Below are 24,324 nucleotides of genomic sequence, written 5' to 3'. Positions count from 1 at the left end.
GTTGGGCTTTATGTGTTTTAGGTTTAACGTATTTTAGAATATTTTTTAAATTGTGTTGTAAGGAAAACAAAATATAAATATCCAAGGATAATTCTCATAATTTCATGATCAATATCAGGTAAGTTTGTACCTCCTGCTGCAATACGATCATTAATTTAAAAACATTTTTAAATCAACTTTGATTTAAATTTTTGTTTTCAATGTATGCATTTTGTTTGTTGAAGCACTTTATGATTTTTATCTTGACAGCTGCTACATAGTTTCACTAACTAGCAGGAATAATGGAGTTCAGACAAACACAAATCTGTAAAATGTTTTTTATTCTTTTTTTTGTTCTCCTTCACCTCTGAGATGAGCAATTAAAAAATGGCATCAGACTTCCCCTTCCCCCCCCCATTTGTTGCTTTGTATGCAGGCTGATATGTCACTATGCAGGTCCAAAATGGGAGGACAGGACACACAACACAAATGAGTCCCCAAACACGTCCAAGTCCAACGTCTTGATTCCCAGAAATCAAGAACAGTACGAAAACCTTAGAGAGGTATAAAGAGACTGAAACCGGATTTAAAAATCAGAAAAACTGGTAGAAAGTAGCAGGCTTCATTTTCACCGCTTCGGTTTTTCCCCTTAAAACACTTGGGAGAGTCGTAGTGTTTTTGTCCCCAGCATGAAGACGCAGACAACAAAAACAGGAGTTACATAAATTAATGATGATGAAGATCGTCTAGGAACATTTTTGTAATCGTTTTCCCCGAGTCATTAGAAAATAATTCATTTCATTCTTTACAGTTTAGTACCTCAGCAACAAACTAGGCTTTCGTTTTAAGTTCAACTCAGATTGATCTCTGATTATTGACATTTTTTTTAGTAGGTTTGAAGGAAGAGCTTTAACCAGAGGCACTCTGGGACAGAGAGGTCTCCCCACAGCATAATGCTGCCACTACCAGCACTTTGAAATGGGGATTATGTGTTTTAGGTGTTCAGAAAATAATGTTAAAAATCTCTCAGTCAAGCTTTTTAGGAATTGTGGCGTTACTGATGACGGATAACCCCTCCCACTCCCACTGTGGCACCGCATAGTAAAAAGTAGAACATAAAAATATCCGAGGAGCATTTGAGGAGACGTCATAATCCAGAGCCAGAACACAAACAGTACCAGAGAGAGAAGGGTTGTATCCCAGAAGGATGGAACAGCTCAGTCGCTCGTCTCGATTAGAAATGTTGCTACTCTTAGAAAGGCGTCTCTCCCCCCCACAGTCTAAGTAATGAGGAGACACTGAAATAAAGCTATTTTAAACAGGCATAATGTTTTAACATGTGCTCTACAAATGAATTAGACAGGAGTTGGTCATGGTGGAGATGCAGCCATGAGGTTAATGAGATTACAGGAGCATCTTGCATCGAGACAGGCTGAACTGGAATAACCCACAGATAAGAACCGCACAACTGGAGTGAGGACACGGTTTGACGCTCAGAGCTGAGAAACAGCGTGATGACAAAGAGACTACATAAAATAAAGAAAACTCTGCATTTAATTTAGACCAACATTGTGATTCCAATGTAGCACAAAACATATTTACAACCTCCAAAGAAATAAAAGTAAACTTCTCTTTTGATGTCCTAAATGCCCCAGATCCCCGCCCACACACGTTTTCTTCTTCATTCCCCCGTTCTCCTAAATCAAAATAAAAATTGCATGACAAACAGTTATGAAAATATAGGCTACTCCAACATTATGTTATGGGCCGCTCTCTCCTTGTTCTTCTTTTTGTCGTCCTCCTTCTCCGATTTTCCAGTAAGGGTGTTGGGTGTTACTCTTCTGTCCCGCTGGCCTGTCCCAACCCTGACCCCTCCCTGACCCCGGGGCGTGGCATTGAGTCTCAGGATCCCTGCAGGGCTGCTTAGGTCACAGCTCGTCGCGGTCCCGTCTGAGGATGGTGTAGCGGGTCTCGCTAGGTGCCAGCTTCTGGAACGAGCTCTCTGGAGGGTTGCTGGCCACCTCTTTCTCCGCCTCCTGAGAACAATAGTCAAGATTGAACTGAAACTGCAGCATTTCATAATAAAAGCGGATTTCCTGTGGATAAACCGGTGGCCGACCTGTCCAGGTGTGCTGTCTGTGGGGTCAGGACCGTGGTGAAACTCTCTGTGAAGCTTTCCGGAGTGAAGATCCAAAACAAACTGTTTTAGCTTCCCAGGAATACTGAGGGGGAAAAAAATTTTAATAAAGTGAAACAAACCAACAAAATTGGCTTAATGGAAATCGTTTACTATCGGTATGAAGTCAAAGATTCATATTTCTCTAAATCCTGTTTCCAAATCTCTTTGATTCATCTTTAAAGGATAAATGCAAAGTTTTATCATAAATTTATGACAAATATTTACATAGCAGTCAGGCTTTAAATATGAAACGTAGAAAAAGAAAAGCTGGAAGAGAGAAATCAGAGAAAGAAGGATGAATGGATGGACAAAGACGAATCAGATTAATGACTAATTGTTTGAATGGATGGATGGATAAACTTCATAGATTTCAAATGGTAATTACAGTGGGGCAAAAAAGTATTTAGTCAGCCACCAATTGTGCAAGTTCTCCCACTTAAAAAGATGAGAGAGGCCTGTAATTTTCATCATAGATGTACCTCAACTATGAGAGACAAAAGGAGAACAAAAATCCAGAAAATCAAATTTTTTGATTTTTAAAGAATTTATTTGCAAAATATGGTGGAAAATAAGTATTTGGTCAATAACAAAAGTTCATCTCAATACTTTGCTATATACCCTTTGTTGGCAATGACAGAGATCAAACGTTTTCTGTAAGTCTTCACAAGGTTCTCACACACTGTTGGTGGTATTTTGGCCCATTCCTCCATGCAGATCTTCTCTAGAGCTGTGATGTTCTGGGGCCGTCGCTGGACAACACGGACTTTCAACTCCCTCCACAGATTTTCTATGGGGTTGACATCTGGAGACTGGCTAGGCCACTCCAGGACCTTGAAATGCTTCTTACGAAGCCACTCCTTCGTTACCCGGGTGATGTGTTTGGGATCATCGTCCTGCTGAAAGACCCAGCCACGTTTCACCTTCAATGCCCTTGTTGATGGAAGGAGGTTTTCACTCAAAATGTGACGATACATGGCCCCATTCATTCTTTCCTTTACACTGATTAGTCGTCCTGGTCGCTTGGCAGAAAAACAGCCCTAAAGCATGATGTTTCCACCCCCATGCTTCACAGTAGGCATGATGTTCTTTGGATGCAACTCAGCATTAATTCTCCTCCAAACACGACAAGTAGAGTTTTGACCAAAAAGTTCTACTTTGGTTTCATCTGACCATATGATATTCTCCCAGTCATCTTCTGGATCATCCAAATGCTCTCTAGCAAACTTGAGACGGGCCTTGACATGTACTGGCTTAAGCAGGGGGACACGTCTGGCACTGCAGGTTTGAGTCCCTGGCGGCGTAGTGTGTTACTGATGGTAGCCTTTGTTACTTTGGTCCCAGCTCTCTGCAGGTCATTCACTAGGTTCCCCCATGTGGTTCTGGATTTTTGCTCACCGTTCTTGTGATCATTTTGACCCCACGGGGTGTGATCTTGCGTGGAGCCCCAGATTGAGGGAGATTATCAGTGGTGTTGTATGTGTTCCATTTTCTAATAATTGATCCCACAGTTGATTTTTTTTACACCAAGCTGTTTACCTATTGCAGATTCAGTATTCCCAGCTAGGTGCAGGTTTATAATTTTGTTTCAGGTGTCCTTTGACAGCTCTCTAGTTTTGGCCATGGTGGAGTTCATAGTGTGACTGTTTGAGGTTGTGGACAGGTGTGTTTTATACTGATAACGAGTTCAAATAGGTGCCATTAATACAGGTAGCAAGTGGAGGACAGAGGAGCCTCTTACAGAAGAAGTTACACGGCTGTGAGAGCCTGAAATCTTGCTTGTTTGTAGCTGACCAAATACTTATTTTCCACCATATATTGCCAATAAATTCTTTAAAAATCAGAAAATGTGATTTTCTGGATTTTTTTTTCTCCTTTTGTCTCATAGTTGAGGTATTTATCTTTGATGAAAATTACAGGCCTCTCTCATCTTTTTAAGTGGAAGAACTTGCACAATTGGTGGCTGACTAAATACTTTTTTGCCCCACTGTAAATGCAACATCAATTTAGTAAGTTGTATGATATTGTTTGTCACGTGGGCCAAAATCATCAGCTCAAAAGTAATTATTGTGGGCAAAAAATATCCTTTTCAAAAACTAATCACCACTAATATTGGTGATTATTAGTGTTTATCAATTTTTTGTTTTCCTAGAGGAAACGGATTGTAAATCCAAAGATTCAAAAGGTTTTTGCAACTTTTTCTAATCAACTTAAAGGCATCCAGTTTGTTTATTACTTTGGGCTTGAATGAAGAAAACAGAATAAATATTTTCTCAGCAATAAAAACAGGATCTTGGTCAGTCTTCATTTGGAAACACTTGCTGTATTTAGCCAAGTTTCAGTGCAGCAGTTAAAATCAGATATTTGTCCACTAAGGTGTATCTTAGAGCTCAAGTCAATGAGAAGATGTGGTTCTATTTACCATAAAAATACAAGGAAACCAAAAACCTTGGGAAATACAATCACTTTGTGTCACACCTAACATTTATATAAACAGATTTTAATTCAAAAGTCATAGTTTGTGCCCTTATTGAATTATTAAGTTGTGGTGAGGGGGACGCATAAAATCAGTCCACACTTGAATAAATAAGGAATAAAGTCTGGAAATAAAACAATTTCTCCATTTTTAAGATTATTTCTCTACACATGTCCAACGGTGGAGCTACGAAGCTGGTCGGCGAGAAGAGACGCCACGAGACAAAGCAGCCGACGAGTCCCGTTGAAGCATGAAAAGAAATCTAATCTGGTTTATGAATTGATCCGAGTGATGGGGGGTCGTGTGCTGGTGCCACATCAAACTCACCAGTGTGACACATCAGGACACACATAAACAAACATGTATATATAACATACTGTGTGCTAATGTAATTACAGGCTGTGTGCATCACATGCAGTGCTGATGTGATGTAATTAGGTTGTGAAGGAGCTAGTAAAGTCCTCCAGGCTACTGTCTATCTGATCAGAGCCTGATTGTGGGGGTGCGTGGGGGACCAGAATAAATAAGATTAAATTAGATTAGACTGGATTAGTTTAGCACTTATTGCACGTGCCAAATCATGTCACATTAGCTCCGGTGTCCTGGCCCATTCATAAAGGACAGATTTTAGGAGGTGTGGCATTTATCTGCTGTTCAGCAGTTTGTGTGTGTCTGTGTGTGTGTGTGTGCGTGCGTGCGTGTGTGTGTGTGTGTGTGTGTGTGTGTGTGTGTGTCTGTGTGTGTGTGCGTGTGTGTTTTTTAGACAAAATTCATTTGATCATGAACGGATCTCATTATGAACAATTACACGCGCAGGTGAATGATACATCACACAACTCATCATCAGTCAGAACTATTCAAAGGAATGTTTCCCACCGCATATAAAACAAGATTTATTTAACAATTACAAGTACCATTTAAGCCAAATTTCATTAACTTATATTAGAGATGCACCAACCAGAAAGTTTTGATTGATTTCAGACCTCCAGTTTTTGGAAAGCTCTGGCCTGTCCATACACATTTTTAAAAAAGAAATCCAATTAAAATATTATTTGGTTATTGACTATTCATATTAGAAGAAGAAGAAGTGATGTCACACTGTATGTGAGCGGGAGGAAATGCTGTAAAACAGAATTTTTAAATTCTTATCTTAAGAAACTAAAAACACGAGATCACATTTGAAGCTTTTTATGCAAACCATGCTCAGCTCGCTTTGCCTCAGAAGTTGGCGTTATGATCACAAACGCACACACGCACGAGTTCAGGGCGTTAGAAAAACAATGAAATTTGCTAATTGTCAGGGTTAGGATTAACTAGAGGTTGGTAAGTACAATGCTTTAATAGGATGCAAATTTTCACAATAAATTGTTTTCATTTGCAACTTTCACTACGCTTCAGCCTGAGCTGCAGACATATTGGATTTTTGAGTTTGACTGGATGCACAGATGCTGATCCAGTCAAAGATCTCTGAACAGAACTGAGGTCAGTATCCAGTGCAGCTGCAGAGAGTTGAAAACATAAGGAGAGTTGAAGGTATAAACTTCTATTTGCATCTCAATCACAAACAACTTTTGTGATTGAAGACATAAAACTGAGATAAAAAGCAAATGGCACTCAAACTGAAAATCTTGCAAAAATTGATTTCCAATTTCCTGTAAAAATAAATACACTTGATAATATCTGCTGATCTATGGAGGAAGAGTTCAGGATGCAGTGAAAGGCAAGAAACTTTTGGATTATTTGAAATGACTCAAGTACTTACGTGAGGTCTTTGAAATCAGGAAAGACATACATGTGCCTGAACGAGTCTATGGCAATGACGGGACAGTCAGCCGGAGTTTTCTGGATATGGAGCAGAGGGTGGCGGAACTTATCGCAGTCCGCATGAAGGAAGTTTATCGACCCTGGCGGAGATGCAAATGTGTCAAGAACACCATCTTTGCGTACAGTAAGTCGTGACTGATTAAAATCTAAATTGGTAACATCTTCTAAATGCTGCCTACCTTTCTCACTGATGAGCTGTCGAGTTACTTCACTCTGGAATTTATCTAAACTTAAAGAGTCTTCTTTAAGATGGAACAAGATGAGGAAGGGAAGTCCTTCTTCGGTCAGCTCCTGGAAATCACGCACACAAAAAGCATCAGTGTATGGGTCAACAACTGAATGGACGCCTGATTTCCCTTTCAGGACAGATTTTGGTGTAACCCGACACATGCGTCCATATTTATCAGAACAAGTGCCAACATGAATCGTTTCTAGAAAATATTCAACAGAAAAACGAGGTAAACAAACCTCCCCGTTTTCAAAGGTGATCTCCCGAACTAGAGGCACACACTTGTCCTGCACCCAGGTGTACGTCAGGTCAAAGTTGGAGAGGGAGCCGAGGTAGACCAGTTCAGGGGCGCCCTCGCCCACGGGCCTGTAGATGACGCTGTCTCCGCTGAAGCGCTCGGACGCCGACACGGCCCTGGATGGACAGAGGTCAAGAGCAAACATGTAAGTAAACATTCAGTGAGAATCTGTGCAGCTGTAGAAATGGCGGTGAGCTCTCACCCAAACGCAGCGGAGAAGGTGCAGTCGTCTCTGAGGATGTTGGCAACTTTTTCATATGTGTGGTAGTTATCAGAGTCCTTTTGTTCAAAGTACCCGATAATGTTTCTTTTGCTTCTCTGTTGAGTTGAAGCGCAGAGTGTTAAATGATCATCCTGTGTGATTTAATTCAGTCATAAATGTTTACATGTAATTAGACATCACTCACATCTATAGTATTGACCTCCTCCATTGAGTGTATCTCCTTCACAGGGTCGACCTGCTGCTGGCGGATAAAGTCAGCGATGGCGGTAACCGACCTCTGACCCCTGTACTCCCTCTTCATCATCATCCCGTTGCGGAACAACTTCAGCGTCGGATACTTGGTGATGCGGTAGCGCTGAGCTATGTCGGCTACACACAGGGGTTGTGGGGGGGAACAGGAGGAGTTAGGCAAATGAACCGATGAAGACCAAGATGCAGAGAGGAAAAAAAAACAACAACCACATGGAGATGAAGAGCAGAGCGGTGACAGAGACAGCAGTTAAACCAGAGTCTGAAAGCCCAGCCCTCAGTCAGCTCCCGGCTCTGATCTCCCACATGAAAGCAGCCCCCCCGCCAGGAGTAAATATTCTCGCTGCGCACACTGAATGAGTGTGTGTGTGCATGTGTGGCAGGTGTCAATCTCTCTGCAGGGTGTCTCTAAGCCTCCAGTCTTCACAGGATGCAGCAGTTTTGTCATTAGTCTTCAAACAGTTTGCAGGTCATCAATAATTCTCTTTAATTTGCTTTATCTCAAAAGGCTGAAGCTGGCAGCTTACGTGTGTGAGCTCTGGTGTGATGGGCATCTCCATGTGAACATGTGCATCAAATATAGAGTGTAGATGTGCACCTCTTTCCCTTCCCACATAAAGTTTGTTGAATTTTTGAGCATATTTTTGAGCATATACTCAAACAATATAAAGTGACCTATAATAAACACAGCGAGATCAGTAATACAAACGCAAATACGTTTTTTTACCATTTTAGCTAAAACTTGCAACCAAACTGAAACAAAAACTATATATATATATTTGATTTATTACATGCTTAAGATACTTTTTAAATATGCAAAGATCATAAGAGGTTGAGCTTCTAGTTATTCTTTAATATTTTTTCCTGAATGAATAACATACATTTATTAGGTTATAGCAGTCAAATGGCTCTGCAGTGGAGCTGCAAAGTCTTCATTTGTGTCTTAATGTAGCCGACTTCTTGCAGTCAGTGAGCACCTTGGTTAACATGCAGTGCATGTAAGTAAACATTCAGTGAGAAACTGTGCAGCTGTAGAAATGGCGGTGAGCTCAGACACAGCGGAGAAGGTGCAGTCGTCTGAGGATGTTGGCAACTTTTTCATATGTGTGGTAGTTATCAGAGTCCTTCACACTCTGATAACTAGACGTCACTTCACACCTACTTGCCAACTCAGCTCAACTCCCTTCTACTGACTAAACTGCATTTTTAAAGAATTAAGGTCATTTTAACGATTTTTATGTGAAGTTTCTGCAGTAATACTGTAGTACTTAGAAACTCTGGTACTTTTAGTGATGGTTATGGCTACTTTGAACTGTCAAATAAAGACCACTGTTCATACAAAAATAAAAACCTTTCATTACCAAAGGTAAAACATATCAGTTTTAGTTGGGGTATTTACCATGGTCCTGCATCCATATCAGAAGAGGATTTTTTTAACCAAGGTAAAAGGTAAGGTCATTTTATTTACATAACACATTTTCAGCAACTAGACCAGGACAGAGTTGTTGCAACTGAAACAATAGTTTCCATAAATAAAGGACAAACACTTCTTTTTTTTTTTTAAAAAAAATGACACTTAACACAAGTGGCTTCTTCAAAACAATTCATCACATATCAAAACCAGCTATGCTTTAAATCCACAGATATTCAGACGAGTTCTAAAAGCTCAATTTCAGCGATTTCTCAAGACTTTCTGAGAGCTTTTTAGGTCCTTTATGACTAAATGTTAGACCAACTTAATTAAAATTAAATAACTTAAGTTTAAATTAGTACTTAATAATAACCAATCTGTATTATTGTATATTGCAACAAAATCTTTTGATTTAATTTGCTTAAACAAAGGTCTAAAAGACAGTTAAAGGGATTTCAGCGAAAGACACCCAAATCCCTCCGACTGAACCACAACAAACATACCAAATAAATGCTGTCTGTGCAATTGTAAGCAAAACAAATTAGAAAGACAGAATTTAAAAAAATTACCTGGGAAAAAGAAAACAATTAAATAAGCACCAAGTTTAAGACTTAGCGTAATTTCAGACCGGTTTTGGTAAATCTGGACAAATTCAGGACTTTTTTTTTTAACACCAAAATTTAAGATTTTTCAGTTTATGGCTTTTTAAAACTCAGCAGAAACTCTGTAAAGTCTTGACTTCACTTCTAATAAACTACTGCAAGTCTAGGACAAAACGCATGGCCGTCAAGAAGAAAGCTCAAAAACATGAAAACACTATTATTCAAAATATTTTCACAAAGTTTAGAATATTTTACCTATTCCGTTCTAACAAAACCCATTCTTTACATTAAACGTGCTCTACGCTGGCGCAGCATTCACTTTAACGATTACCGGTCATGCGCTTCTCACAGGAACGTTGCAAGTTGTATTTTTAGTAACATCTTGAACAAAGCTAGAGAACACACAAAATAGCAGGTAAGGAAAGTATTACTCACAATGTTGGTCACAGTCGACCCGAGCAAACACCACCTGCTTGGTATCAGGGAACTCCTCCCGCACGATGTTTGATGCCTCCTCAAAGATCGGATGGAGCATTTGACTAAATCTACACCTGCAGAGAGTTTAGATTTGGGTCCACTTTGCACAACTGGACATATTTCAGGTAAAAAAAATCGTAAAAAGGTCAGAAAATAAATCAAATGGTAAAGCTAGAAGAACTATTTTCTACCTGAGATGTAAAGCTTTGCAAAAACTCAATTTAAATGCAACAATAATACAAAAAGATCAAAAAGTATCAAAGAAAAAAAAAACAACTTACCAATCAGCGTAAAAGTTGACTAATGCTACCCCAGCATTATCTGCAAGAAAGACACAAAATCAATACATTTGATTTTGTGTTAATACATATTTATTATTACAGAAGAGGGGAATAAACTCCCCCACTACAAATATATATATATTTTTATTACATGAATAATAAAGTCTGACATAACATTTATTTATGACGTATAAGCCTAGCTTAACTTTAATCCAATCAGTTTATCCATTCAGTATTGCTGTTTTTCAGACTAGCCAATTCTCGTTTATGCTTCTGCAGAAAAGTTCATGGCTGGACATGTAGACCTGCCGTGATGGCACATTTAAATACCACTTGTAAACAATATAATTTATACTAAATTGGCTATAAAATTTTTAAACTCTGGATGTTAATAGAAAACTTCAGTACAGTCTTGCTCAAAAGCTTCCTAATTGGAGCATTTGAGACTATAGTGTTATTTTACAATGTTTTTGCTGTGTTAACAAAGGAAGTTATTTTATGACATTAATGGTTTGGCCGGATCAACAATTATAACACAATAAGGAGATTTTACTGTAGTCTTGTCCCCTTAAAAAAATATGTATATTCAAAATCGAAGCCTTTTCAATAAGCCAAGTATTTTGTTCTTTCAATAAAAACATATATTTATAGAAATATGACAATTATTGGTTTCTCTATATTATTATACACCGAAACAAAAATAGTAGGAGAGCAAGTACAAAAGTCGATATTACAAAAAACTTAAAGATAAAATTAAATGCCAGTGAAGGAAGTGAGAATGTTTCTTTTTTTACCAACATTTATCTCCCTCGTCTACAGCTAGATAAAAAGAAAGACATGTTTCAAAATTTTCCATCCAAAATGGAAAATTTTGGATGGATCTTTACTTCAGAAATACACACAAAAGTGATAGCAATCTAAATACAATGGAGCAAATGGAGCAAAATGTCAAACTTGTTTCATCTAAATATATTAAATGTAATTTCTTACTCAGGACATCATCGATGTTGGATGAGTCCAGACTGATAATTTCTGCTTTCCCCGGAGTAGAGAGGCCCATCACCTAGAGACGAAACACAAACATCGTCAATTAAAATTGAGCACATCCACACAGCAGAAAAAATAAAAATAAAAAAATTGACACATATAGTTGGCTCAAGCAAACAGAACCTCCCACAAAGTAAATCAGAAACTGTAGCATTCGTGACTCTGGATTGATAACAGATTGTTACCCACATTGCATGGGGAAAACATTCACAGAGCTTCACCTTTTGTTATAATACAGCAGAAAATTATTTCCCCTCAAAATTCTATATACAATATCCCATCATAACAAATTCAATAAAATATAGTTTTATTCAATTTGATCTGCCAACTATTAATCAAGTACTTGATTAACACTTTATTGAACTACCTAGTGCGATGCTGCAACCATGGCACCTATTTTTGAGCATTTTCTACCATTATTCTTTGCTGGACCTCTTAAACTCCATCAGGTTGGATGGAAAATGACGATGCAGACATTTTTAGTCTGCTATAGCGAGGATCGATCAGGTAAAAGTCTGAGCTCTGGCTGGCTCACTCCATGACATTTACTAACTTCTTCAGAAGCCACTCCTTTTTAATGCTTGCTGTGGGCGTTGTCCTGTTGGAAAATGAACTTTCACCCCAATCTGAGGTCCACTGTACTCTGCAGCAGGTTATCCCCAAAGATGTCTCTGTGAATTGTTGCAGTTCAAACTAGTGTCCTGCTTTCTGCTGCCTGAGAACGTCCCACCGTGTGATGGGGTCACCACCATGCTTCACTGCTCACTGGGTGATGAGTGGTGCCTGAAAACAGGACGCCTGGCATTCAGGGCAAAGAGTTCAATCTTTGTTTCATATCCTAAGAGTCACTCAACTGCCATTTGGCAAACTGTCCTTTTATAGGTACAACTTTAAAAAAATATATACAATGTCAAGAAAATCAATTCAAGAATTTGGGAGGGCTTCACGAGTCGTGGACTAAAGCTGGAGTCAGCACATAAAGGCCACGATACTCAGGCAAAACCTGCAGAAAGCTACAAAGTGTCTTACTGGGCAAAAGAGAAAACAGGACTGCTGCTCAGAAGTCTAAAGTTTTTACAAATGCAAGAAAAGTTTGTATTTCATTTAGAAGTCAAGGTCGCAAAATGAGGAGGAATAACCTCAGAATGCATGGTGCTTGAACTTTCCACATTTAGTGATGACTGGGGCTGCCACTGAGCTTTCTGAAGTCCACACACTCCGCAGTCATGTCCCAGGAAATGATAGAGCACTTCAAGCCTCCATCTGCTGACAAGCTTTATCAAGATGGTGGTTTAATTTTGCAACAGGACGTAGCACCTGCTCACACTGACAAAGGTACCAAAAGCTGGATCAGGGACCTTGGTGTCACTGACTGGCTAGCAAACTGGGCTGACCTTCTGGTCATACATACATACAGAATCTAAGGAGTATCATCAGAAGGAAGACGAGAGACACCCGACCCAACAGTGCAGATAATCTGAAGGCTGCTATCAAAGTAATCTGGGTTTCCTGAACACATCCGCAGAACCACTGGCTGACTGCCTCCATACTTTCAAGAAGTCAGATATTTCTGTTTAAAGTATTATTTTAACTGACAAAGCAAAGACTATTTATACTTATCATTAACCTGGAATTTTCTTGTTTCATTTGTAATAAATTGGCAAACTTTCAAACAAATACTTTAAATTACTTCAGGAGGTAGTGTGAGCAGAATTTTTAGCTTTCCTGAGCGAAGCAATGTTTGACCAGAAATAAAAGAGGCATTCTATAGTAGCTGCCTTCCGTTTGACATCAATGTCTCTTATCTACCTCTAAAACAACCCCTTATATATTTAAACCAGAAGTTCAGGTTTTGAGCCATGCAGGCTTATAATTAGAATATTCAACTTGGGAAAAACAATAAACAGAATGCCAGTCCCAGGGCTTAACCTTCACAGCTGCTACTATGTCACTTACGCAAAAAATGTGCTTTATATGGCTACTACGCTCTACAGTGCTTACATTCATGTCAAAAATGTTTTCACCGCTTTTCCATAAGTAACTGCAGGTCAAAACTTTAGCATTGTAGCAGTAGCAAGTATGCATCTAATGCTACACTACGTATTAAAGATAAGTCATGTCAAGGTTGTATATTGGGTGGGAACAAAACTATGTTAATTATAGTCATTTATGTATGAATGACTGCCTTTCTAAACTCTAAATCTTTTGGAGATAGTGAGGGTAAAGGTCAAAAGAGCAAAGGTGTGCAGAAGGAGAACACACCACAGTGGTGTCACCTTTGCAATATCACACTTTAACACATTTTTTTCCTTTCCACCAAGTTCCCTTTTTCAGTTCATTTCAAGTTTATAATGCCGATCACTGTCATATCCACTTTAGTAGAAAAGTTCTATGACATGTCAAGACTTTAAAAATATGCTTAATGTATGAGGTGCTAGCCAAGATGACTAAAGATCCGCTTTAACCGGGATGTGAGAAGAACACTACCGCATTTAGAGCTGCATAAATATATTCATAAACAAACAAGTGGAAATGCCACTGTCATTTCCATAGGTCAATGTATAAAAGGAAGATTTAAATTACTCCTGTGTTACTAATTAATATCTAATCTGGTTTCTATGATCTACCCACAGGTTCTTGATGGGTATGAAAGCACACCAAGGTTGTAAAAAGTTGCAGTTTCAAAACCACTATAATTTTTCGTCATATTGTTCCTACAGCTTAAAAGTCTTTCTAATTGGATGTCAGAGAAATGGGTCGGTGAGCTCGGGGTTTCTTTAGCTGTCAAATTCATATATTAATGTAACTCCCCCACCTGCTGCTGCATACTCCTAATCAGTTAATCGAGAAAGAAAAAAACAATAAATAAAACACCTATACTTTTCTTGTCTTACAAGAAAAAGCTATTTGTGCATCTGAATATTCCACCTCTTACTCTTTCGTACAACTAGAAAAGGCACAGCAAGCTGTAAATCAGCTGAGTGCAGGTTAATTAGCCAGCTAATAATAACTTGTTAAAATCAAAGTGTTACTCTGCTTGGAGCAGATTTAGACCCGTTTTTTAATTAAACCAAAGTCAATTTATTTTTATGTTTAAACTTTAGAACTAATAACATTTACAACAAAAATCTTTCAAGTTTTGAGACATGCAGGCTTCTAATTAGAATATTCAACTTGGAAAAACAATAAACATTATAATGGATAATCTAGTCAAAGTCAAATTAATCGTTTTGCAGCTAAATAAAAAGCACTGATGGTGATTTTTTTTCCCATTAGTGTCATTTTTAAAATTCATTGCAGATATAGTACAAGTCATAAAAACTTGCCTTTGTAATAAAATTATCTCCCCATTTCTGTATAATTTAATATTCAGGTTATTAGGAGCCACAAGTTTCTAAACTGCTATAACTCATTGACAATTTATTTCAAAATTTCATTGCTGATCGCTTCTGACTTCACAGAATGCCATAAGACACCTGCAGACTCACAAACTGCCACATTCGCCGTGGTTAAACCCATCAAACCATAGGTCTCTTCAGCTCAGAGAGAAGTTTTCATTTCAGGGCCAAACTAAGCTTCCCTTTAGTTCCGGGTTGTCGGCCAATGAGAATGAGCCACAACAGAGGAATTTACCAACCGGCGAGCATCATTCAGAGAGACATATATACCGACAGGAAAAGTACGACAATAACTTTGTGCAGTAAAACAAAAACACATGCTTAACCCGTTTAAACAGTAAGGCAACCAATAAACTTCCAAAACCGTAGTAGCAATTAGCAGTGACTTCACTGCAATTAATAGATAAGAGTAGGTAGCACCTACTGCTAACTATTCTATTGCTCATTCAGCAAAATTGACCAAAATTTCAACTTTATCACCACATTTTAAATTTTAATAAACACGCCTCTTATATTTTAACATGAATTGAAGCTTTTAATGGGAGTACAGTTGATCAGGGAGCAGAATTTAGCTAACATTAGCTCCATCTGTTAGTGACCGTACTGTCCCCGGCTGCAAAACAGACGCTTACCAGCAATATAACAGCGGCGAAACGGATATCCAGAGATGGAGATATTGCGAACAGTTTCATTGTATGCTGTGGTTATTGGAGGAGGTGGTGTTGTTCAGCCTTCCCGGTCAGTCTCGACGCCGCTCTTCTCTGTAGCAGGAAACAAACGGCGAACAGAACTCACGGTGACCACGGAAACCCGAGCCGCACTTCCTGGTTATCGCTAGGCTTTTTGGGTAATGTAGTTTTGGGTACGTTGTTAAACAAGCGATATTCTCCACGGAGAGAACTCAAAACATGGCGAGTGAATTTTGCTGTTGCACTGTTACGGGAGTTGTAGTGTTTACAGCGTTTATCTAACGGGACGCCTAGGAGGAAAACTTTCTGAAGAGTTTTGTCTGAGAAAAAAGGATTCCGAAGGTAAATATGATTACAAACAGGACTAAACTGGCATGATACATTATCAACATTTCGAGTGGTTTTAATCTTAGACTCTGTTGAACCATATTATTAGTACGAAAAATACATTTCGCGAAACACAGGAGAGTTGCATCATTGTAGTTGGAAGTTTGCTATTCCCACATCTATGTGTAACACAGCTTTTACCCCCTTTTTATAACCTCATTTAAAAACAGTTTTCAAAACACAAACATAACTCAGGGATATGTTTGTGTTAACATTACTTTGATGATCTGAAACATTATGTGTGACAAAAAAGAAAAAGAAATAAAAAGACAAAGACGAAAATTTCCAGAATAAACCTAAATGGTTTATTCCAATTCCTTCCAACTCCATAAAAAGTTTATTTGTAATATTTGTTATTTCAAACTCACTCAAACTTTCAGATTATCTGGCTATGGTAAGCTTGAGTAAAAACATTAAGATTCCACTGCCACTTATTTACTTATTAACACAGAGATTTTAAATAAAAAGATCATGATCTAACTGCTTTTATTTTGAGTAGAGAAGCAACCATTTTTCCTACTGCTACTGAAATAATACACATATTGATAGTGTTATAGTTGTGTTATCTATAATATGTTTGTAGCTTTGAGTTTGTTTATAGTAGGTATTTATCCCCACAGTAAGTATTGATATTGATATAAAGACTCCAGCAAAAACATATAAGAAATAGCCATTAAATGTAATTTTACTTTTAGGTCCTTATGGCGCACAATTTCATATATTTTTGCCGTTTTGCTTTTTATAGATATAGCAAGTTGATATTAGCATATTAATTAGTAGGCTTATCTGCTTCTTAAGTCAGTGACTGTTTACAGGACAACTGTCAATTTAGCAAATGATGTTGGTCATAACATAGCCATAACTTAAAGCTACAGTATGTAACTTTCATGAAATTAGTTTTTTGCACATGTTGAAACTGCCACTCTGCCATGACAGTATGGCATCAGATAGTTTGTGAAAAAATTTGCTCCTCTGCCTTGTCCCAGTGCTAAACTAGTAACAACTAATCAGAGAGAGAAGGAGGGTCTTAGCCTTGTCAATCACCCTGGCATGTCTGCTCCCCCTCTATTACGCTTCAACTTCTTCCTGATAGCAGAGACTGTTGTGAATGCTAAGCTAGTTAGCATAGCCCCCGATGATAAACAGTTTTCCTGTAAAGGTAAATTGTTTCTCCACCATTAGCACATTGAGTAGCGAATACACGAAGTTGATTGACAGTGCTGTGCCCTTCCTCCTAGCTCTGATTGGTTGTTTTTGGTGCATTTCTTAAGATGGCAATAATAACTCGGGAGGATGTGGAGGAGATTGATCTTTTCACAGATTATTTGTTAAAACTGTCACAACATGGTGACAGTTTTAACAAATATGTTAAAAAAAAACATACTTCAGCTTTAATATAATGTGCTAAAAATAATATTTTTAAAAAACAAAATTGAGAAACCAGAAAAGACTTAAAATTACAGGAACAGAACAAGAAAAAGTTTAGCTGGAACATTTTAAAACCTCTACATATCCTGATACCGGTAAGGCACATCTGATAAGATCAAGTATAAAAACCAACAGTCTCTCTCATCCTTACGTCTGTCATCAGCACAGTAGCTGAGTTTTACTGGCAGTTATTTGTGTGGACAGGTGGGTCGGTCTCAGCGTGAGTGAGCGTCTTTCTTTGCTCTGCCAGGAGCCAGGATCAGACCAGGTAGGGGACCTGGATGTGTCTTCACACCCACTGAGGATGATCTGAACTGGGAAGAATCCTCCAAAGTGTCCCCCCTCAACAAAGACATGGTAAGAATCCAAAACCCTAAAGCAGCTTCGCACATTCAAATCCCAGAACCTTTCCTTTCTACTCATTGTTTGTATATATGTTGGTCTCCAGTTTGTAATTACCCCTCAGGAGTTAAGACTGTAGAGGCAGCGTGTAACAAAGCTAATTGTGGGTGCTGCATCTTCCTAATTGTTAAGGAGATTAGATGTTGAATTGAATCCCAGCATTAATATTTGATGTGCTAAAGCTGTCTATAGGGGGGTTCCCAGTGTGGGACATAGTCACAGATGGAGAGAGGAAGAATCAGCTTCCTCCGAGGAGGAGAAAACAAACCACTGACCTGCTCAAATCATTCATCAAAAATTTCTATTCTAGGATTTTTTTGCGTTAGAAAGCAAAGTAATGTAAATTTGAAGTATTTATTACATTAATTTTAGTTTCCAGGGTGCTTTAACAGATATACAAATTGAGATTAATTTATAATTGCCCATGATAAAAGACAGATTCTGATGTGCAGTGCCTTGGATTAAGTGTTCAGTGACTGTTTCTTGATTTTAATTATTCCACATTTCATCACATTCTCACCACCAACAACTTTGAAGTATTTCATATGGGATTTGGAGTTTTGAACAAACCGCATTCATGTGCTGAAACACGCTTAGCTCACCTTTCAAACAAGACAACGACTCTTGACATATAGACAAAGTTACAGTGGAATGGACCAGTCAAAGTCCAGACTGGTTGCTTTCTGTTGCAAGACTTGAAACTCGATGTAATGTTTGATGCTCAGTCTGACTGAACCTCAGCTATTTTGCATAGACAAATTCAAATGTGGACAAACACTGAAGCACCATTCACAGTGCTGTTAGTTCTGTTTCCATTTGTATTTTTCATACACATTTTCACGAATATAAGACATTATTAACATGACGAGTTATGATTCAATTTTGGTTTCAGAGACTAAAATGCAGATATTAAAAATAAATTACAAACAGGAAGTTTAGCTTTGCACCAATTTGTTACTTATTAAGACATTTTAGGAGCTCTCTTGTACTTTAAGTTGAAAAAAGAGAAACAATTTAATAAAACAGAACATTTGAAACATAATTTTTGCTGACAGCTATCAAACCTCTTCACTTGATTTTTTTCTGAGGAGTTATTTTTAAGTAGCAGCACAAACCCGCCATCACTTTGATTCTGTTTGTTTCTTTTTCAGTTTTTTTTTCTCCCATTTTTCATCACTTCCATTGATTTCTTTTTCTGTTTGTTTTTCCATCTGATTACGTCCTCGTCCTCTGATTTGCCAGTGGGCACATTGCTCTCTGCACTTTAATTGGCCATTTAATTAGATCACAGTTTTAGTCCAATTAGACTTGGAGGTGTAGGGGCGAACGAGGATGGAGGAGGAAAAAGTCCCCAAGCTGGTCTATCTGTCTCCCAGCCCCCCGATTCATGTTCTCTCCACTTCTCTTCAGTCTTTTCTTCATTTCTTCATTTTACTGCCTGCACTGCTGTCTCCCCCTCTCCTCCCTCCTGGAGGCGTCTCATTAGTGATATAATGCGATGACACTAAACGCACCACCTCTCTTACTTTCTGAGTGTCTGGCTGAACTGCACAGAGAAGGTGAGAAGGACTCTGAGCATTTTTGGTAGACGTTTCTTAAGAAAGTAGCATTCTTCTACCATTCTTAGACCCAAGCTGGAGACACACATGGTTTTAGCACTAACTAAAACCATGTGCATGCTGGACACAACCCTTCTGACTCAGTACAGTGCAATAGTGTGATATAATAACATCTGATGATGCTAAAGCATGCCAGTCAAATGCAGGAAAACACTCCTCTGTCCTTTTAGTTTCTTTTGCACAGAATTTAGGCCTTGTGGTCCACAACACTACGTCTTAGCCGGCTTTACCATACGGCAAACAGTCACAAACAACACCCAGGTGTTTGCAAATATTCACGCTTTAACTCTGGTGTTTGTTCTTGAGCGACACAAGCTAATCTTTGCTTAAGTCAAACACAGCATATCCTTTTTGGACTGCTGCCTAACCGGTTGAAGGCCAACACTTCAAACAGGGTTGTCTAATTTGAATGCGCTCAGATTAGTGGCATAAGTTTACAGGCTTTCATCATCAGCGTGAATGACACGGCCACTTCCAGCTAGGGCAATAAATCAATAACAATATATTTCACGATAGACATGTGATCAATATCAATAGACAAAGCAATATTGAATGATTAATTGATTATTGCGACAGGCTTATGGATACGGTTCAACATTTTTCAACATAGAAAAAAAACATATAAAATAATATAAAATTAAAAAAAAAAATTATTTTGAAGTTGTTAACTTCGTCCTGGATGAAGAACAGTTCAAATAAATCTTTAAAAGCCTGAATTAAATATCACATTTATGCTGATGCAGTGTATGTAAACCTCTGACTGGAGCTTTATGTTTATATGTGTTTTATATGTTAATAATCAGACAGCAGGCAGGCCTGTTGTAACCATAGGCATCACAAACTGACCCCTGTGGCTGTGAGATTGACAGCTGTAGTCCCGCCTAATTGCATTACTCTCCCAGGTGATTGGCTCGCGCCCCGGGGGCTCATTTGTCAGGATGCATTCTGGTAATGATGTAAATTAGCAGATCTATATGTCACTCAGCCCTCTCGCCTCCTGCTGATTGGCCCCGCTGTGCCCCCGGGGCTCGGCCCCCAACCAGTCGAGGGAGCTGGCTCATTGGTCTTCAGGGGACCGGGGAGTCCCCCAGAAATGGGGCTTCGCAGATTGGACATCCCTCTGGACTGATATTATCCTTCCTCCTACCTCTTTAGCTGTCAGTCAAAACCCAGGGCTTGTTTCCTGCAGCGTATATCTTTTTATCTGAAACATACAGACTCATTCTGAAACACACAGAGGGACATGTAGGTGGCCTAGACAGCGGATATAATGGCCCCACGTTGACTAAGAACATAAACACACTCTGTTATGACTCATAAACTGTAAATCTGTATGTTTTAAACTGTAAAAAAACTGCATGTGGGTGTGTGTGGGCTTAGGGTTGTGTAGTTCCCCCCTGTTTTTACACAGCATGTCAGAGCTGTCTTCTGTCAAAAGCAGACACCTTCACAGTGATGGACAGCCATGAAAAAAAAAAAACCGCTCTGCACAAACGTACACTCTGGTTTCTTTACCTTCTCGTCTCAATAGCACCTATTGACGTGCTGGTTAGGGTCTGTGTGCATGTACAGGCTGCAGTGTGTTTGTGTGCCGCACACCCGTAGTGTTGCTAAAAGGTCTCAGGGAAGCGTCTGGATTCTTTGTTAAAGTCACTTTGGTTATATGAGGTAGAATATGAATAAAGACTAAATAATGTCAGCATCAGCATGAGTCGATACTCATACAGATGCACAATCACTTGGTCAGGACCTCAGTCGCTGATCGATGGTTTACTCTGAGTTATTGTCTTCCTATTAACAAGCCGAGCGCTCCCCGAGGAACTCATATGAATAGCTAAATGAGACCACTCCAAACCTCTCAACGGGAACTTGTGTTGTTTTTACACCCTCCTTTGTTTGACTGCAGACACTGCATCTCAAAAAGCCTTTTTAGCCAAATTTGGACGCGCGGTGGGTGTTTCCAAAGCACTGCGTTTCTCATGAAACTATAACTGGCTGCATATGGCGGTCATGAATGTCCCACACACGGATTCGGATATTGACTCGTCCCTCTTGTGTCACTTTTCGGCCATATTATGATTTTTTTTTTTTTTTTTTTTTTTTTTTTTTGCTTTTAAGATTATTCATAATCAATTTGCTTTATTCCTGCAGCAGCTGGAGCCTTTCAGGTTCACTTGGAAAATGTAAAGAAGAATCAGAACACAGTGGGTTGCAAAACTATTCAGAACTCTTGAACTTCTCCTCATTTTGTCATGCTACAACCATAAACACCAATGGATCTTATTGTGGTTTTAGGAGATTGACGAACACAAAGTAGTCAAAAAAAGTAGAGCGGAAGAATATATTTGTTTGCAAATAAAAATTATAAAAGGGCTTTTTGTTTTTGAATTGAGCCCCACTTTATTCCGGTAGCACTGCAAAGATCTTAATTCATATTCAATTTAATTATCTGTAGAGTACCAATTTACAAAACATGTCATATGTGGTAATCCAAAATATGCTAAAGGTCTGCACATTGGTAGAAAAAACATGCAGTGGCAAGATCACAATCTATATATGTCAAAAAAAACATTAATCATAATATCAGCGAAAATGCCCATGATAGTTATGGAGGAGATGCAGAACTCCACAACTCAGGTGGAAATGCCTGGCAGAAGCTCTGTTTTTGGTTTGCTTTAAAGTCTGACACAGGATGCTGTGTCAATCTCCATGGATACAGCATCCTCAAAGTAAAACATGGCGGTAACATCATCATTCTGCGAGAAAATTGTTCTTCAACTCAGACATAGTTGTCACAAACAAATAACTCTGGCAAAACTGGAGAAAAACCAGCAGATGACTGCAGTGGAATGGTTAAAATCAAAGCACTTTCATTTGATAAAACAGCTTAGTCAAAGTTCAGACCTAAATCCAATTGAGAATCTGTGTCGAGGCTTGAAAATTGCTGTTCAAAAAACACTCTCCATCCAAGCTTAAGCTATTTTGCAAAGAAGAATGGGTAAACATTGCTGTGTCTTTGAGTGCAAAGTGGCCAGAAATAAGCCCTAAAATACTTGCAGCTGTAACTGCAGCATAATAACAGTCTACAAATAAATGACTCAGGGGGGGCTGAGTCCAAACGCATGGCACACTTTTCTGATTTTTATTTGGAAAAGATTTACCTAGTATCATTTCCCTCCCATTTCATAACAGTGGTCGAAACTGTGTTAGTCAACATGCTGTAAAATACCTAAGTGGTTGTAGTTTAAAGTGGAAAAAAAAATGTGGAAAAATTTGAGGGAGGGAAAAAATTTTCATGGAGCAAGAAAAGTTCAGACTACAAGGAGAAACAAAGTCTTTGCAACATGATTTTAACATCAAATCTAGTAAAGCCCTTTGTAAAATGTCTGCTCTTTCTGCACATGTTTAATATTAGTAATTGAAAGCTGCATGCGTGTATGTGCACACTTCTGTCTGAGCAATCGTTGTTAATTAGAGATGTTTAGAGAAGCTTGTGGTTAATTTTGGTGAAGTGGCCGTAAAAACACTCTGCCTCTCACGGAAGATCACTTTCCATGACGCGGCACATGTTCCAAGCACTCACGCAGCGACATAATCACACACACACCTTTATGGTGCTGCATCTTCCATTTCTTTTCTACCTAAGCCCATTTTTCACACACAAAGATGTTCCCTGTGTTAGGTCCCTACCACCTCTTGGCTGAGCGTGAGAAAGCAAGAAGCATGACAAGTAATTGCCATGCTGCACGCAGTGTCTACATGAGCGCTGTTTATGAGGTGACCAGAGGGAGGAAGAGTGGGACGAGAAGAAAATACAGCAGCAACCTGGAGGAGTTTCATCATTTCTTTGACAATTTTCAAAGATTCCTGGTCCTAAAAAGTGTTGAGTAGAGTAGAAAAGGTTGGGCGAAAGACTTTATGCCTAGTTCTGTTGTGTACAAAATAAACATCTGAGTTTAAAAATAAAAATCTCCAACCAGGTTCTTTCATGCTGGTATTTACATAAAAGCTTCATCCATTCATTCCTTCCATATATAAAAGGGAGAGCCAGTGATCAGGGGTTTCTTTGCTGATTTCTAATTGTCTTACTGATTTGTTTGTTTTTTTTGTCACAGTAAAACCTTGTCCTTTTAATAGACGCAGTAGTTCTGTGTCCATCACAAAAAGGTTCCAGGATTATTTCAGAGGATACGCCACTTACCTCGATCTGGTTTCTAAGGTTGTTCAAAGTCCATCTTAGTTGGTGCCGTTACTGAAAATGCAAATATTATTTTCAGTATTTGACCTGTGATTTGGGGATCTGAGCCCCTGAAGGGAAAATTGCCAGGTTCCTCTCTCTGATCGATTGATTGGTGCATCTCCAGTGCTAAATCAGATCTGTTTCTAGACACAGTAATGAAAATGTTTTCGAAAAATTCCCTCATTGTAACCAGGAGTTCGTGCCTCGAGCGTTTATGTGTTTAGGGGCAATAATTGATTTCTGTGTTTTGCCCCGCAGGGCTCATCCCCACATCTCCCAACCCAACACACAAACACACACACACATACGAACACAACCAGGCTTGCTGCAGTATTAATGAGACATGAATAAGACATGAAGAGAGACCCCCCTCCTACATGCTCACACAGGGTCCCCCCTCCCCAGCTGCTTCCTGTCTGCAGATTACCCAGCTTTCACTGGGTTCTGGTTAAGTGGGGCCAGGAAGAGATTTAACCCCCTCAGCAGGAGGAGACGTCCAGCATACATGTATCAGCATGCGCACGCACACACACACACACACTTTACGCCATCAGTTATTGGAAAAAAAATTCTTTTTTTTTTGTGCATCGAGGTATGTTTTAGGAATCTCAAATGGTTTAAAATATATATTTTTTAAATCCTGGTTTTGTAATTTAATCTGTAAATAATTAAACCTGAAAAATCTGATTTGGGCAAAAGTATTTAAGAAATTAAAAGAACTGCAGTAGTCTAGCCACGTAAGTGTGTGCACTCTTAACCTAAATCTCTGCTGAAGCACCTTCACATTTAATTTCAGCGTTCAGTCTTCTTCTATTTAATAAAATATTTGCCCATTCTATCTTCCTGATGTTCTCCTAATCTGTCAGATTGTGAAGACGTCGTTTGTCCA

The 24,324-nt window shown here is 38.8% G+C and overlaps 2 protein-coding genes across 5 annotated transcripts in view; one reads left to right on the top strand and one right to left on the bottom strand.

Annotated features, from left to right (window-relative positions):
* Positions 1 to 303: 303 nt before the first annotated feature.
* Positions 304 to 15,483, bottom strand: erp44 (endoplasmic reticulum protein 44). The gene is made up of 11 exons (XM_008432627.3): positions 15,303 to 15,483; positions 11,216 to 11,288; positions 10,226 to 10,265; positions 9,903 to 10,018; positions 7,390 to 7,574; positions 7,185 to 7,300; positions 6,924 to 7,098; positions 6,635 to 6,746; positions 6,394 to 6,535; positions 2,099 to 2,201; positions 304 to 2,015 (listed from the first exon to the last, which is right to left on the bottom strand). The coding sequence occupies exons 1-11, from the start codon at positions 15,360 to 15,362 to the stop codon at positions 1,908 to 1,910; spliced, it is 1,230 nt and encodes a 409-aa protein (XP_008430849.1). The 5' UTR covers positions 15,363 to 15,483; the 3' UTR covers positions 304 to 1,907.
* An 83-nt stretch (positions 15,484 to 15,566) lies between these two features.
* invs (inversin) overlaps positions 15,567 to 24,324 on the top strand; it is a 31,266-nt gene continuing 22,508 nt past the window's right edge. For 2 of the 4 annotated variants that reach the window (XM_081597409.1, XM_081597408.1), the window contains exons 1-2: positions 16,765 to 16,905; positions 17,425 to 17,531. In XM_081597409.1, coding sequence (XP_081453535.1) covers positions 16,797 to 16,905; positions 17,425 to 17,531 — 216 coding nt within the window. In that variant the 5' untranslated portion in view covers positions 16,765 to 16,796. Of the gene's footprint in view, positions 15,702 to 16,764; positions 16,906 to 17,378; positions 17,532 to 24,324 lie in introns of those variants that run through there. The other 2 variants (XM_008432629.2, XM_008432628.2) reach the window with 2 other exon arrangements.

This window comes from Poecilia reticulata, chromosome 16, assembly GCF_904066995.2.
Source record: "Poecilia reticulata chromosome 16, P_reticulata-male-v2, whole genome shotgun sequence".
Classification (NCBI taxonomy): Eukaryota; Metazoa; Chordata; class Actinopteri; order Cyprinodontiformes; family Poeciliidae; genus Poecilia; species Poecilia reticulata.
This window is presented reverse-complemented; position numbering and strand designations above follow the sequence as displayed.

What these genes read in the sequence shown, in the direction of transcription:
- erp44 (XM_008432627.3), bottom strand. Translation starts at nt 15,362, where the DNA reads ATGAAACTGTTCGCAATATCTCCATCTCTGGATATCCGTTTCGCCGCT. An exon ending in GGTCGACTGTGACCAACATT is followed by an intron (nt 7,575 to 9,902) that starts GTGAGTAATACT and finishes CCCTGTGTGTAG; the next exon opens with CCGACATAGCTCAGCGCTAC. An exon ending in ACAGCTCATCAGTGAGAAAG is followed by an intron (nt 6,536 to 6,634) that starts GTAGGCAGCATT and finishes CATCTCCGCCAG; the next exon opens with GGTCGATAAACTTCCTTCAT.